Source organism: Phyllobates terribilis, unplaced genomic scaffold (genome assembly GCF_046119375.1).
Source record: "Phyllobates terribilis strain yellow unplaced genomic scaffold, ASM4611937v1 Scaffold_1__5_contigs__length_1240528914, whole genome shotgun sequence".
Taxonomy (NCBI): Eukaryota; Metazoa; Chordata; class Amphibia; order Anura; family Dendrobatidae; genus Phyllobates; species Phyllobates terribilis.
Genome location: NW_027362761.1, coordinates 551,917,395 through 551,932,637, shown reverse-complemented (window position 1 = coordinate 551,932,637; position 15,243 = coordinate 551,917,395). Strand labels below are relative to the sequence as shown.

At 46.5% G+C, this 15,243-nt stretch overlaps 1 protein-coding gene across 1 annotated transcript in view; it reads right to left on the bottom strand.

The window, feature by feature from the left end:
* The window catches only part of PIK3C3 (phosphatidylinositol 3-kinase catalytic subunit type 3), a 203,331-nt gene that overhangs the window by 125,015 nt on the left and 63,073 nt on the right, over nt 1-15,243 (bottom strand). Inside the window, exons 8-10 of the mRNA XM_073680448.1 lie at nt 8,411-8,515; nt 7,095-7,187; nt 5,782-5,967 (exon numbers count right to left, since the gene is read on the bottom strand). Coding sequence (XP_073536549.1) covers nt 5,782-5,967; nt 7,095-7,187; nt 8,411-8,515 — 384 coding nt within the window. The remainder of the gene's footprint in view (nt 1-5,781; nt 5,968-7,094; nt 7,188-8,410; nt 8,516-15,243) is intronic.

Sequence of the window (15,243 nt, the reverse complement as noted above, 5' to 3'; positions counted from 1 at the left end):
GTCGGTGCGGCCTCTCCCTTCTCCCCCCATACAGTCGGCACGGCCTCTCCCCTCTCCCCCCATACAGTCGGCACGGCCTCTCCCTTCCCCCCACACAGTCGGCGCGGCCTCTCCCTTCTCCCCCACACAGTCGGCGCGGCCTCTCCCTTCTCCACCACACAGTCGGTGCGGCCTGTCCCTCCCCAACACAGTCGGTGCGGCCTCTCCCTTCTCCCCCCATACAGTCGGCACGGCCTCTCCCTTCTCCCCCACACAGTCGGCGCGGCCTCTCCCTTCTCCCCCACACAGTCGGTGCGGCCTATCCCCCCCCCCCCCCACACACACTGTCGGCGCGGCCTCTCCCTTCTCCACCACACAGTCGGCGCGGCCTCTCCCTTCTCCCCCACACAGTCGGTGCGGCCTATCCCTTCCCCCCACACACAGTCGGCGCAGCCTATCCCTTCCCCCCACACACAGTCGGCGCGGCCTCTCCCTTCTCCACCACACAGTCGGCGCGGCCTCTCCCTTCTCCACCACACAGTCGGCGCGGCCTCTCCCCCCCACCCCCACACACAGTTGGCACAGCCTCTCTCCCCCCCACAGTCGGCGCGGCCTCTCCCTCCCCCCCCCACACACAGTCGACGTGGCCTCTCCCCCCCCACACACACACACAGTCGGTGCGGCCTCTCCCTTCTCCCCCCATACAGTCGGCGCGGCCTCTCCCTCCCCCCCCACACAGTCGGCGCGGCCTCTCCCTTCTCCCCCACACAGTCGGCGCGGCCTCCCCCCCCACACACACACAGTCGGCGCGGCCTCTCCCCCCCCAACACAGTCGGCGCGGCCCCCCCCCCCCCACACACACACACACAGTCGGTGCGGCCTCTCCCTTCTCCCCCCATACAGTCGGCACGGCCTCTCCCTTCCCCCCAGACAGTCGGCGCGGCCTCTCCCTTCTCCCCCACACAGTCGGCGCGGCCTCTCCCTCCCCCCCACACAGTCGGCGCGGCCTATCCCTTCCCCCCCCCCCGCAAACACTGTCGGCGCGGCCTCTCCCTTCTCCACCACACAGTCGGCACGGCCTCTCCCTTCCCCCCAGACAGTCGGCGCGGCCTCTCCCTTCTCCCCCACACAGTCGGCGCGGCCTCTCCCTCCCCCCCACACAGTCGGCGCGGCCTATCCCTTCCCCCCCCCCCGCAAACACTGTCGGCGCGGCCTATCCCTTCCCCCCCCCGCAAACACTGTCGGCGCGGCCTCTCCCTTCTCCACCACACAGTCGGCACGGCCTCTCCCTTGTCCACCACGCAGTCGGTGCGGCCTATCCCTCCCCAACACAGTCGGCGCGGCCTCTCTTCTCCTCCACACAGTCGGCGTGGCCTCTCCCTTCCCCCCACACAGTCGGCGCAGCCTCTCCCTTGTCCACCACACAGTCGGTGCGGCCTCTCCCTTGTCCACCACACAGTCGGTGCGGCCTCTCCCTTCTCCTCCACACAGTCGGCGCGGCCTCTCCCTTCTCCTCCACACAGTCGGCGCGGCCTCTCCCTTCCCCCCACACAGTCGGCACGGCCTCTCCCTTGTCCACCACACAGTCGGTGCGGCCTATCCCTCCCCAACACAGTCGGTGCGGCCTCTCCCTTCTCCTCCACACAGTCGGCGCGGCCTCTCCCTTCCCCCCACACAGTCGGCACGGCCTCTCCCTTGTCCACCACACAGTCGGTGCGGCCTATCCCTCCCCAACACAGTCGGCACGGCCTCTCCCTTGTCCACCACACAGTCGGTGCGGCCTATCCCTCCCCAACACAGTCGGTGCGGCCTCTCCCTTCTCCTCCACACAGTCGGCGCGGCCTCTCCCTTCCCCCCAACACAGTCGGCGCGGCCTATCCCTTCCCTCCCCCCCCACACAGTCGGCGTTATGTCTCCTTCCCCCTACACAGTCAGTATGATCTCTTCTTCCCCTACAAACTCCAGGCTCTTTCCCTTCTTCGCTCACAGAATAGTGGCATAGCCATTAGTGACGGCTAAGGAAGGGGGGGTGGGCTCAGAGATCATAGATTTATCATTACCCTGTGTATAAGTGCTAAATGCTTTCCATGGCAAAACCAATTCATATTTTTGCAAGAAAACATGAACCCAGAACCCGCACTAAAAACAAAAAAATATCTGAAGGCGGAGTTCTCCATTAACAATCCACTCCGCAGAATCATTGCCGGGGAACACTTCCACTACAGTACATGCATAATAACTTTTTAATGAAGTAATTAGCAGCAGACATTTACTGTGTAAATGTGAAGGCGGCCACATCCTTTATTAGGTTTTAAACACCCACCAGCCAATATGACTAACGTCTCGGTGGAGGGTTTGAAAAACGGGCTCTTGAACAGAAGAGACGGGAGAGAAGTTGCGTTCCTCTGACATCTGTTCTGTCATCGAGCTGTGAATCGTCCTTGAAGAGGGACACGAATTCTTATGTTAAATATATGCAGGGAGAATCCATAAAAGGAGACGCTAATGGTGTGCGATGTATTCCACCGAATACACGGCATAAATCAATATATGCAGATCCCACGAAGCGCATACAAAGCAAGCTGGAGAAAGTTCAAAGGGAGAAGGCTCTTTGTAGTAAGTCTTCTCATGTGTCAGTAGCCTCCTGGAGAAGGGTCATCTCACATCACCCCCGGCTTCTCAAATGGGACACACAAGTCACTTAAAAATACACTTTTAGGAAGTCAGTAGAGGGGATCCCAGTCACAGCCAATTCATGTGTAATGCTCTGTTTCTCCCGCAGGGGCACTGAAGTAAAACCAAACTCTTAAGTGTCAGGTGGGTTATATTCTCAAGAAGTCACCTGCAGAGACTAGCTGATGACCACGCCCACTTGGCTAAGAGACTTGGCTATTATAGAGGGAAGATGGTGTCATATCTCAGGTATGGAAAAAGTACAAGAACAAAAGAAAACATTCTCAGATTCAGGAGAACGGCGGCCTTTACACCAGGTAAAAAAATACATATTTATGGCAAGTGACCAGTCCTCTTTAATGACCCAGCATGACAAAGCTGCTGGGCCTTAGCAAACTCAGATTAAAAGGGGTTGTCAGCTACTTTAACAGATTAAAAATGGTCCCCAAAAAACCAAGCACACCTCCATACTGGCGCTGGTATCCTGGCTTCCTCTCACAGGGGGAATCTAAGGGACTGCTGCAGTCAATCAACAGCAATTGATTGGCAGCAGACATCAAGTCCTAACTGAGCTGCAGAAAACACTCTTAACACTTTCTTCTGCAGCCAGTGGCCGCTAATTGGCTCCCGCAGTCACCTTCTTCACCCCAGAGGAGATCGGCGGCAGCAGTCATCTTCTGCCCCCCCAGAGGAGAGCAGTTCAGGCAGGAGTTCAGGCACAATTTTAAAATATTCCGATCATGTAAAAATACTTTTTTATATATTATAGGGCCCAAGTCTTGAGACCTGCACCAACTGGCCAAGATACTGCTCTGAAGTGTCCGCTCCTGCACCAGCTGCAAGCAAAAAGTGGTGTATGGGCTCATTAACAAGTCTATGGGTTCGTACGGCACTGTCCCAGAGGAGGTAAATGGGTCCCGTACGGCAGTGTCCCAGAGAAGGTAGATTGGGTCCCGTATGGCACTGTCACAGAGGAGGTAAATTGGTCCCATAAGGCACTGTCACAGAGGAGGTAAATGGGTCCCGTACGGCACTGTCACAGAGGAGGTAAATGGGTCCCGTACGGCACTGTCCCAGAGAAGGTAAATGGGTCCTGTACAGTACTGTCCCAGAGGAAGTAAATGGGTCCTGTACGGTACTGTCCCAGAGGAAGTAAATGGTTCCCGTACGGTACTGTCCCAGAGGAAGTAAATGGTTCCCTTAAGGTACTGTCCCAGAGGAAGTAAATGGATCCGGTACGGCACCGTCACAGAGGAGGTAAATGGGTCCGTACAGCACCGTCACAGAGGAGGTAAATGGGTCCAAACGGAACAGTCACAGAGGAGGTAAATGGGTCTGTACGGAACAGTCACAGAGGTGGTGAGCGGGTCCGTATGCCAGTCTAACAGAAAAACTTTAAAAAATATTGTAAATGCGGTTAAATAGTAGAAAAAAATTGCTTTGCGTCACACTATTTTTGAGACCCCAAACTTTTCATATTTTCCATTTCTGGACGTGTGTGAGGGCTTGCTTTCTGAGGCGCAAGCGGACATTTCTGTGGATACCACTTTGATCGCTTTTTATTCAATTTTAAGGGGGAGGTGCGGAGACTGAACAATCGCAAATTTAGTTTCAATTTTTGTCTCACCAGGGAGTTTACCGAACAGGAGACTTCATTTTACATTTTGAAAAATCGGACTTACACGGATGCGGTGATGTCAAATATATATATTTTTAGTTTTTTATTTTTAGATTTTTTCTTTTAATGGACTACCTTTTGTTCATTTTTAGACCCCCCCCCCTCCCCCAAGGGACTTGAAGCTGCAATTTTTCACCACTTTATATGCTGTAGTAATTCAGTATTATAATTGGTGAAATTACTAATTTCCTTTGAGGCTCCCCTGCAGACTGGGCTTCAATGGAGCACCGAGATGATGACGGCATCACTAGGGGGCCGACAGGCACCATAATGGGGGCACACACACACATCACAACTAATGAGATGCTGCGGCTGGATATTGACAGCGGCATCTTGATGGCTAATCAGCAGTGATCGGAGCGCCCCAGGTTGCTGCTGGCGGTATAACCACCACCAGCTGTCGTGTTTGGAGGGTGCCCAATTTCCAGAAGTGCATCCGGCATCTCCGAGTGGTTTTTGAGCTTCGTCTAAACATACAAAACGGTTTAAAAAATAAATATGCCCTACATTGAAAAACTGAGACCTGCAAACAAGCGAGACCCCTAGCTCTCGTCCCGCTTTGTACACGGATGACATCTCTGCGCCCCTCCAATCTCATTAATACATTTTTTTTTCCGAAGTTTGCCAAAAAAAGAAGAAAAAAAATAAGACACTGAGAAAATCTCGGCTTCGGCTGCCGCTTCCAGGCTACGAGGTTAAAGCAAAACTTGGAAATAAATTGAATCTTCCTGGCCACTTTGTCAGCTGAAGAGATGAGAGGCCTGACCCGCGGGCCGCACAATCGATATCATTCTTCAAACAAGTAATGGAATTTCTATCAGATTATAAGAAGAGGTCGGCGTCTGACAAGTGCGGGGCCGGGGAGATTATCCGGTCTCCACAACTCTGCTTCCGGCTTAACCCTTCTCAGGACTGACGACACTTGTCTAACAGGTCCAATCAGTTGCATATGCAATGACCCCATGTATAACCCTTTCCCGGAGACACGGCCTTTTATTCCCTTTCGTTCCCCCCCTTCTTCTATTATTTGATAATATGCAGGTTATAGGGGAGAGAACAATCGTATCACCCATCCCATTAAAGGAACGATGGTCGTTAATATTATAGGACTCTCGAAACCCACGCAAACCAGCTGTTAGAGGGAGCGTTGCCGCTTTTGCCACAATGGGACAATCCCACAGGATCGGCCTCCAATTTGTGTCTAGCTGCATGGCTAATAGCCACATGTAACATCTACGCGGCCACAGGTAGGCGATCAGTGATAGCTCCACAGCGGCTGAGAAACGCTTGCTCTCAGCACTAGAAGTGGACCACAAGCAGAAGACCACACAAAGCTTATGGGTGGGCATACACTGCCGTCTCTTTGTTCAGTATGCAGTGTGTTCCTCTGCGGGTTTCCTAGAAACATTGGGTAAGTCTGGACGTTTCACCACTCGCCGGGAATCACTTACCTCATCATCTGCTTGCTGAAGTCGAGCCACGGCGTAACGTCGCACGGTCGGATTTGTAAAATGAGAAGACAGAAGCTCCAAGGAGTCTTCGACATCCATCGGTTTCCATTTCCCTAAAAGCTCCAGCGCTTGTTTGGCTTCTTGTGGCAAATCCCAGTTGACACACTTCAGGAACTTCGTCAATGCCTAGAATGAATGAATGTCTCAGAGTCATATACGTCTTAGGAAGAATCATTACAAAGTGTGGACATTGTTGGGATGCAGGTGGTGTAATGCAGCGACGTGCTTGCATTACGGTAATGGTCTAGGATGTGTTTTACCTGACCATATACCTTTCCCCTCAGGTGACTGGTCACATGACTGTGACATCACACAGGTCCTGTATGCACAGTAAAGGTCTGTACACATGACTGGGACAGCACACAGGACCTATACACACAGCTGACTGATCACATGACTGTGACATCAGCAAGGTCCTGTCAGTTTGTGTGTGTGCGCACAGGATATATAAACCCTGGTAATTTGAGACAGGTGTGTTCGGTGTGAGGCCTGTGCTCCGTGTGTGTGGGACACCGTTTGTGAGAGGCCTAGTGAGGCCGAGTGAAGCCTGGTGCCTGAAAGGCAAAGCCTGGATCCTGTGTGGATGCTAGTGGCCTTGGAAGGCAGAAGCTTGGTGAGGAGTCCTGAAAGGCAAAGCCTGGATCCTGTGTGGATGTCAGTGGCCTTTGAGGGAACGACGGCTGGAGACCCCTACCTGGGAAGCCACAAAGCCACAGTGGTGGCAGATTAAATGGACTGCAGCAACTAAACCCGGCAAAGGTAATACACTTTGTTACATGAACATTGATATGGACATTTATAATTTATTACCTTGCTGTAGGCTGGAACCTGGAGCAAGTGGGTCTGTGTGCCACTTGGCTCGTGAACATTATATAGATATGTGTGTCGGCGTGCCACGGAGTTGGACCTGGTGAACTGTAGCTTATGAAGTAATAAACTACTGAGCATTGTTTAAATACCGGAAGGACATTGCACGTGTGCTTAATTTACCCGGTGCAGAGAGTATCCCCCCATTATGATGTCTAGCGCTGCCTTACAGTGGCCACACACTAGAAAACAAATGGACGACCATTCACTCCTCGGCGGCACTGACTCCTCCAGGCTGGAGGTCACTTTACCAGCCGGACGCTTCCATCCGCTGACAGTAAACAGAGTTCTTGAAAATGGAGAGGATTGGGAATGCCGGGTTGGCGGAAAGCAGTTTCATCATACAGAAGCTAAATGTGTGCATCAGATGTAGGAAGGACACCCACCTTCTCCTGGTTTGTGAGGTAGTATCTGAATTTCCACACCAGGTCCTGCTCCTCCGAGGTCAGCAGTTTGGTTGGTGGGTAGCTGACAATAATCTGATTAAAAAAATAAAATTATTATTATTGTGAAACCTGTAGTAACTGAGCGCCCCCCACAGGACATAATCATAGTATGACAATTTTCATATAAAAGTTAGATAATCGCACTGCACCCGTCAATGTTTGCTACAGTCACCCCCAGAGCTGCACTCAGAATTCTGCAGCACATTTGCTGCTCTTCTCTACCAGTTTGGAGATAAATTTCCACTAGCCATGTGCTCTGTATGTCCAGGTTGTCTCAGTAGTACAGCACATGTTCTCACTTTTTTTTTTTCCTTGCAGATTTGCAGAAGATTTGAATCTGTGTAATGCCACTGCTTAGGCTATGCTCACAAGCTGCGTTTTCGCTACTTTTTTTTATGCATATTTTAAGCTGCGTTTTATAACACCAGGAAAAGCTATGAGATTTCAGAAATCTCATGCACACACATTGTTTTTTTTTTTTCCTGACTGAATTGCAAAACCGCTGCGTTTTTGAAAACTGCAGCATGTCACTTCTTCCACCGTTTTTTTCACCCACAGCAACGAGTAAGTAAAAACACAGCAAAAAAACGCAGGTATCAGGTTTAGTTGTGTTTTTGGTGCAGAAAACTCAGGCAGTTGAATCATGTTTTTTTTTGGGGGGGGGGGGGCAGGGGGGCACTAAACTTTATCAGCATGGACAAGAGACAAATGTACCGGAAAAAAAACACAACAAATACGCAGCAAAACCTGCTTTTTGTAAGCAACTTTTCTGACAAGAGAGCAGGTCTTGCCTGCAGAAAAAAAAAAGCAGCAAAAAGGCAATGAGTGAACATAGCCTTACAGTGTTTTAGCTGCAGATTTTACCCATACTAATGAAGTGGGAGAAAGGTGCAACAAAAACACATAAAAAAAGCGACAAAAACCATGACTATTTTACATAGCGTTTTTTCTGCTGACAGATCAGGATTTGCAGTAGAATTTTCTGGTGTGCACATACCCCAAGGAGGCTTTTATCATTATCTTATGGTCGGTCTCCGCTCAATGTGTCCTTGGCACCAAGGATCCCAATAAATGTCAGTGACTAAGTGGTCTGAAGGTGAGTGAAAAGGAAGGGGCCTGATAATTGGGAATGGATCTGCCACATCACCCCCCATTCCAGGACTATGGAGATCGCTCACTGGTGGAATCAGGGCAGGTAAAGGCTGGAGGAGCGGATATCCCGTATCCGCGGCCTCCTCTACATGCGGTGCACTCACATTCAGCTGATCCCGCACGGCAGCATTAGGCTTCAGATCGTGATCAGAGGGGCCACTTCGGAGACTTCTGGCGAGTTTGTGGTGTTTGCTCTCCACCAGATTCTCCTGCAAAGTTACAAAAAAACAAATATAAATTATCATTAAGCCACAAACATGGAAATCCTTGTACATCAAGAAGGGAAGTGCATGCTGGGATATGTAGTCTCAGGTGAGGACAAAGATCCCTAAGAAAAATGGAGATTGCAATGTTTGCTGTAAAGTACAGAAAAACCCGGAGAAGCTGTGGTTGAGGAGCACAAAAGAGATATTTTTTGCATTAAAGGGAACCTGTCAAACATTGAAAACCCCTCCCCCACCCAGAAACATTAATATAATTGTGTCGTTCTTTAAAAGATAAGAGAGTCGATCACTTTCAGACCCTAAAGTGCTGCTCCAGCTGTAAGAAATCACACTCTGAAGTTGCGCCTGGAAGTGCATTGGGTGTGACGACGCACTTACAGCTTCTCAGCCTCACCATGTATTTCCTGCCTAGCAGCGCCCTCCTCTGGCTGACTTTGCATTGTTGGTCAGTGGCCATATACCAGAACAAACAACTTGTCAATCGGCCGGGGAAATACACCGTGAGGCTGAGGAGCTGTAAGTGCACCATCACGCCCAATGCACTTACAAGGACAACTTCAAATTGCAACTTCTCACTGATAAAGAATCGCTTTGGGGGGCATAAAAAGATCGACAAGGTTATCTTTTAAAGGGCTACACAGTCATATACATGATTTTGGGGCAATTTAAGATTGTATCACAGCTTTAAATGGATCCTCAGTTTTTTTTTTTTGTGGAACAAGATGTAAATGTTAGCAATATTATTTTGGGTTACATATGTAATTTTTTTAACATTATACATAGAAAATTATATTATTGATTGTGAGGATAGGAGGAGGGTGATCAATATATATATATATATATATATATATATATATATATATATATATATATATATATATATATATATATATATATATATATATATTATATATTTTTTTTTTTCCACTGTTTTGTCCTTTCAGGTTCTAACGCGAGTTAGACCTGGGAACTTTTAGCTGGTACTGGGCTGCTATAATCAGACTAGCGAATAATGTAGGTTTTCCGGGCTGGTGATTAACTGTTTCCTTCATGTCCCTTAATATAATGGTGGTGATAGCACTAAGGAAGAAAGCTATTTTATTTTTTTGAGGAGTAGTGTTTTCTTTTGCATAGGTCTTTTTGCGGAGTTTTCCAAGCAGAAATTCAAACTTTTTAAAAGGAGTTTTAAAATTTGGAGGAGGATCTGGAGAGTCTCCTCCCAGATTCAGCTCCAAAAATGCCCGAATAACTAAAGTGTGCACAGGGCCTAAAAGAGGTTTCAATAGCTGCAAGCCATAACCCAAATGAGGAATAAAAAGGAGGGACAGAGCGACGATGACCTCGATAACTATAGGACCTAACAAAGTGTAAAACTAAAAGGCGTTATTTATATTATTAGACTGCCTTGCGGAAATCTATATGTAGGACCCACCACACCCCCTCCCTACGTAGGAGAATTAGAGAACATCTATGTTGTTACAATGATCAGAGATACTGATTACCCGCTACTGCGGAATTATGATGAAAGGGCGTATTTTGTATGGCGTATGTCAAGAGCAGAGTCAGGATGGACGTTTAAAAATAAATAGCATTTAAAAAAATAAAAGGTATACATTAGTTGAGAAAAATAGAATTCTTTATTAATCACAAAAATGAATAAATACAAAAATACAGTACAATTCTATAGTAGTCAAAAACAATCACCGGTAAACATTTGATCATATCATGATTCTAAGAAGTGGTTTTACCTGGTGACATGGTCCTGATTGGTGCAAGCACCTCAACGCGCGTTTTGCAACCTTCATCAGGGGTTGTGGTACATAGGATATTGTAATCCTTACAAAACCCCAGTGAAATTAATAGTACAGGAGTGCAGGTAGGCGGGACAAGTGTGCCATCCTTCAGCGTTATGAGCGTCTGACAGTGAGGGAAGAAGGAACCACCCATCACGGACCTCCGCACAAAACGTTGACAATTTTTGGACCAGAGAATCTCACCATCAACCGTGTGCAAGCGCTCCCGATCAAGAATCACATAAAAGTAGGGCATGCATGTGCAGAATAATTTAACCTTCCCTAGCCCAGGTAATATCACTTAAAAGGAAAAAAAGGGAGACTAATAATTTATAACATCCTGATTTAACAAAAAAAACTGTGCCATAAATATATAAATAGTCAAAAATATATCATATGATTAATGAACAATATACAAAAGATATATAATGAATACCCATAAAAGCGAATACAGATGAAAACATGAACATATTATACATATGGAAATATATAAAATTCATACCCGTTTGTGAATATATAGATATCAAAGTGATAAAAAATGCTGCATCAAAATTATATAATTTTTTAGCAGAAAGTATGCAATAAATAATAATTACATAAAGTAACGATGAAAGAAAAAAAAAAATGTGAATAGTACTGCCAAAATAAAATGCTATAAAAAAAAGTGACAAAGACACAGATACATGAAATAAATAGTATAAATAAATGATATTATACAATGGCACGGTGAATAAATATATGCACAGATCTTCAGGCCAGTTTTCAGCCCCAATGTGGTGGAGATGATGATGATGATCATAAATATAAGGTCATAACTTGATCCCTCCAAAATCCATAAAAATCATATCAACGCACTAAAAGCATCTAAAAAAATACAAAAATAAAATATAAATAAACAGAATAAGTCTTACAAAACCCCAATCATTTACAAATAAGATAGAAACGAAGCTGTTCGCTTTGCAGGTGATGAGTCAGTACCTCACCCCAGCGATTACCTCTGTAGATCCAGTCAGTCACTTTACTCTCCAATTACCTCCATGAACATCCCCCAAGTGTTTAGCCTTGGGCTCACCCTGCAGCAACTGTAGATATATAAATCAACCCTCAAAAGATCCCTTAAAAATTGTGAATATTTTCCATCACCTTTCACTCACGAGAAGTCATGCTCTTGCCACACGGGCAGTGCATGTGATGGATCACATTCGCATACACACCACTACCTTGGTCTCTTGGAACCTAAAAGGTTTCCCAAGAGGATGGTGGAGTATAGTGGCTTTTGAAAAAAAAAAAAAATAGATAAAAAATATCCCTCAAATTTGGATTACGTCTAGGGATAATCAGTGGTTTATCAGGGAGAATGGGGGAAGTTGTCCATCAGTCCTCAGAATAGACCAATGTTGCTATGCGCTGAGCAGCGAAAGTCGGAGGTTGCCGAGATGAAAAAAATGGAATTACACTTACCGGTAATTCGGTTTCTAAGACCCTCCATGACAGCACCACAGGAGGTTGCCTCCCCATCCTAATTAGGGACAGGAAACACAAGAAGTTTAAATGGCCCTCCCTCTCCCACCATCCTCAGTGTTTTTCCAAGGACCACACAGTATGAATGCTTGAACTATTTATTAACACCAAGGAATCAAGTGAACAAAGTTTTAGGGGAAAAGGGGTGGGTTGGATACTCGTGCTGTCGTGGAGGGTCTTAGAAACCGAATTATCGGTAAGTGTAATTAAATTTTCTCTAATCCCCACCACAACAGCACCACAGAAGAAATACCAAAGAATAACACCAGGGAGTGACAAAAGCCTGGAGGACCTTCCTGCCAAAAGCTAAATCTTTTATAGACATTAGATCTAATCTATAGCGTTTAGTGAAGGTAAGGACCAAGGACCAGATAGCAGCTCTGCAGATCTGCTTGATGGATGCACTAGCCCTCTCGGCCTAGGAGACAGACATGGTTTTGGTAGAATGAGCTTTTAGTGATTCAGGAGGAGATGGGTCCTGATTTTTATGACCGATTGCCCTCTTGATCCATTTTGCCAGTGAGCTTTTGGAGGCTTTCTTCTCTTTATTTGGTCTGCAGTATTGGACAAAAAGGTTTTGATCTTTCCTCCAAGGTTCAGTTTGTTTTAGGTAGTAGATGATGGTTCTAAAGAAGGAAACTCTGTTTCTCTTATGTCTGTTGGGTTCTGGCAAAAAGGAGGAAGGGTTATTTTTTGGGATCTATAGAAATTAGGTATTACTTTTGGCAAGAAAAAAGGGTCTAGGCGAAGAACTACCTCGTCATCCAGGATCTTCAGATAAGGTTCCCTAATGGATAGAGCTTAGATCTCGCCCACTCTCCTTGCTGTAGTAACGGCTACTAGTAGTGTCGATTTCCAGGATATTTTGCCCATTTGAATTTGGGCCATAGGTTCAAAATGCAGGATAGTCAGTCTTTTCAGCACAATATTTAGGTTCCAGGATTGAACTAAGTTGAACCTCCTTGAACGTATTCTAGAGGCTGCTATCATAAAGATCTTCTGTCTTCTTTGACCAAATTCTGGTCAAAGAAGGAACTCAAGGCTGACACCTGGAAATTCAGGGTACTAGGTTCTTACCCTTTTGATAGGCCATTCTGTAAGAAGTCCAGTATCCTGGCAATATCAGCATGAAACGGATCAATGGAGGGAGGAGGGGGGTGTGCGGGTGGGAGTGGATCCAAACACGGAGAGAAGGTCTTCCATATCTTAGAGTAGATGACATTAGTGACCTGTTTCCTGTTATTTTGCAGAGTATTGATGACGTCATCCGAGAGACCTCTAGCTCTCATGATTGAGGCTTCCGGAGCCAGGCTGCCAAGCATAAGCTCTGGGGAGCTGGATGAAAAATTGGACCTTCATGTAATAGGTCGTGGTCTGGGGGAAGGATAAGAGGCTCCTCTGAGCTCAGGAGGTTCAGAGCCCCAAGCCAGCTCCTCTCTCCATTCGGATCTTTTGCAATGTCCTTTATAGCAAGGGAATTGGAGAGAATGCATAGGCTAACCAGAAGTTCTACAGGTGAGAAAATGCATACACCTTTGATTGAGTCTCATTTGGGTCTATGGAGAAGTAAAGATCCATTTTGAGTTCTGTCGACTCGCAAACAGGTCTATGTCTGGATGATCCCATTTCTCTGTTATTAATTGAAACACTCTTGTATTGAGGCTCTATTCCCCCGAATATATATCAGTTATGCTCAGGAAGTCTGCTTGGATATTGTCGGATCCCTTTAGGTGAAGGGCCGACAAGGACAGGAGAGGAAGTTCTGCCAAACAGAAAATTCTTGCCGAGACTGCTCGCAGGTTCCCGTACTTTGTGCTGCCCTGATGACGCAGGTGGGCCATTGTGGTCATATTGTCTGATTAAATTTTGACGCGAGTTCCCTGAAGTACGGATCTCACTGCTCTTAGGGCTTCCTTTAGGGCTCTTAATTCCCTGAAATTTGAGGACTGACCGTCTATTCCTCTTGGCCAGACCCCCTGGAAGATGGCCTGAGATGTAACCACTCCCCAACCTTTTTTGCTGCCATCTGTTGTTATCAAACAGAGAGGATGTTGTATCCAAGACATTCCCTTCGGCAGATTTTCTTGGTTTAGCCACCAGTCGAGAGATATTTTTACGTGGTGAGGAAGGGAGATTCTCGTGCTGAGTGAGTCTGGAGTTTTGTCCCAGCGAGAAAAAAAAATTGAAATTCTGGATAACCCTTGTTTGAGCCTAGGCCCAGGGAACCGGTGAATGCATGCAGTCATCGACCCCACGACAGACAAAGCAAATCTTAGGGACACCCTCTTTTGGTTCCTTAGGATACTACTCTTGGATCTTAGATGTATCAGCTTGGTCACTGAAAGGGAGGATATGTGGTTTGGAGAATTTAGGAGGATCCCCAAAAGAACTTTCTTGGTCGAAGGAGTCAGATCAGATTTCTCCCAATTTTTGATCCAACCTAAGGATGTTAAAGTGTGGAACGCTGACTGAAGTTGGTCTTTGAGACAGGGAACTGAGGGAGCCATGATGAGGAAATCATCCAAGTAAGGGATGATGCAAATAAATTTCCTTCCTGATAAATGCTACCACCTTTGCCATGGTTTTCGTGAAGGTTTGGGGAGCTGAGGAAATATCGAATGGAAGGACCCTTTACTGAAAGTGGCATACTTTTTTGATTTAAGGTGACCACAAATCTTAGAAATCTCTGATAATCTGGATGAATGGGTACGTGGTAGTATGCATCTCGAAGATGTATGGTAGCCATAAAGTCCTTGCCAATTAATGGGACTGGATTTTACAGACTCCATTTTGAATCCTCTGTACATTATATACCGATTCAGTCATTTTAGGCTTATAATGACTCGGTAGGCCCTGTTTGTTTTTTTACTAGGAACAAATCGGGAATAATGGACTTTGCCCTGTTCTGTTTCTGGAATGGGAGATCACTGCTGGCGTTCTCACTCTAGGATCTTTTGAAATTTCATTGGTGGAAGAGATGTTGTCACTTCCAGCCTCAGAGGGAAAGGAAGAGAACTATTTTTATTCCAATCCTGACTGGATCTGAGAATTCTGGACTCTATGTCATCTTCCACCAATGGGAAAAGAACCTTAAAATTCTGTCCCATACTTTTTCGGAGTCACTGTCTTTCAGAACGTTGGCTCTGAAAAATACTTTCTCCACTTCCCACTTTGGGGAAGCTTCAACCTCCTATTTTACCTTTCCCTCTGTACTGAGGATTCTTCGTCTGTGGAGGACAAAATGGTCTTCTTTGGAAGGTTTTAGGCTCAGGAAGAGATTTTTTTTTATCTGCCACTTTCTCTAAATAGCTCATTCAGAGCTGGACCAAACACATTCTCTCATCTGAAGGGTATAGAGCCTAATTTTGACTTGGCTCCATATTTTTAATCAAAGAGCTC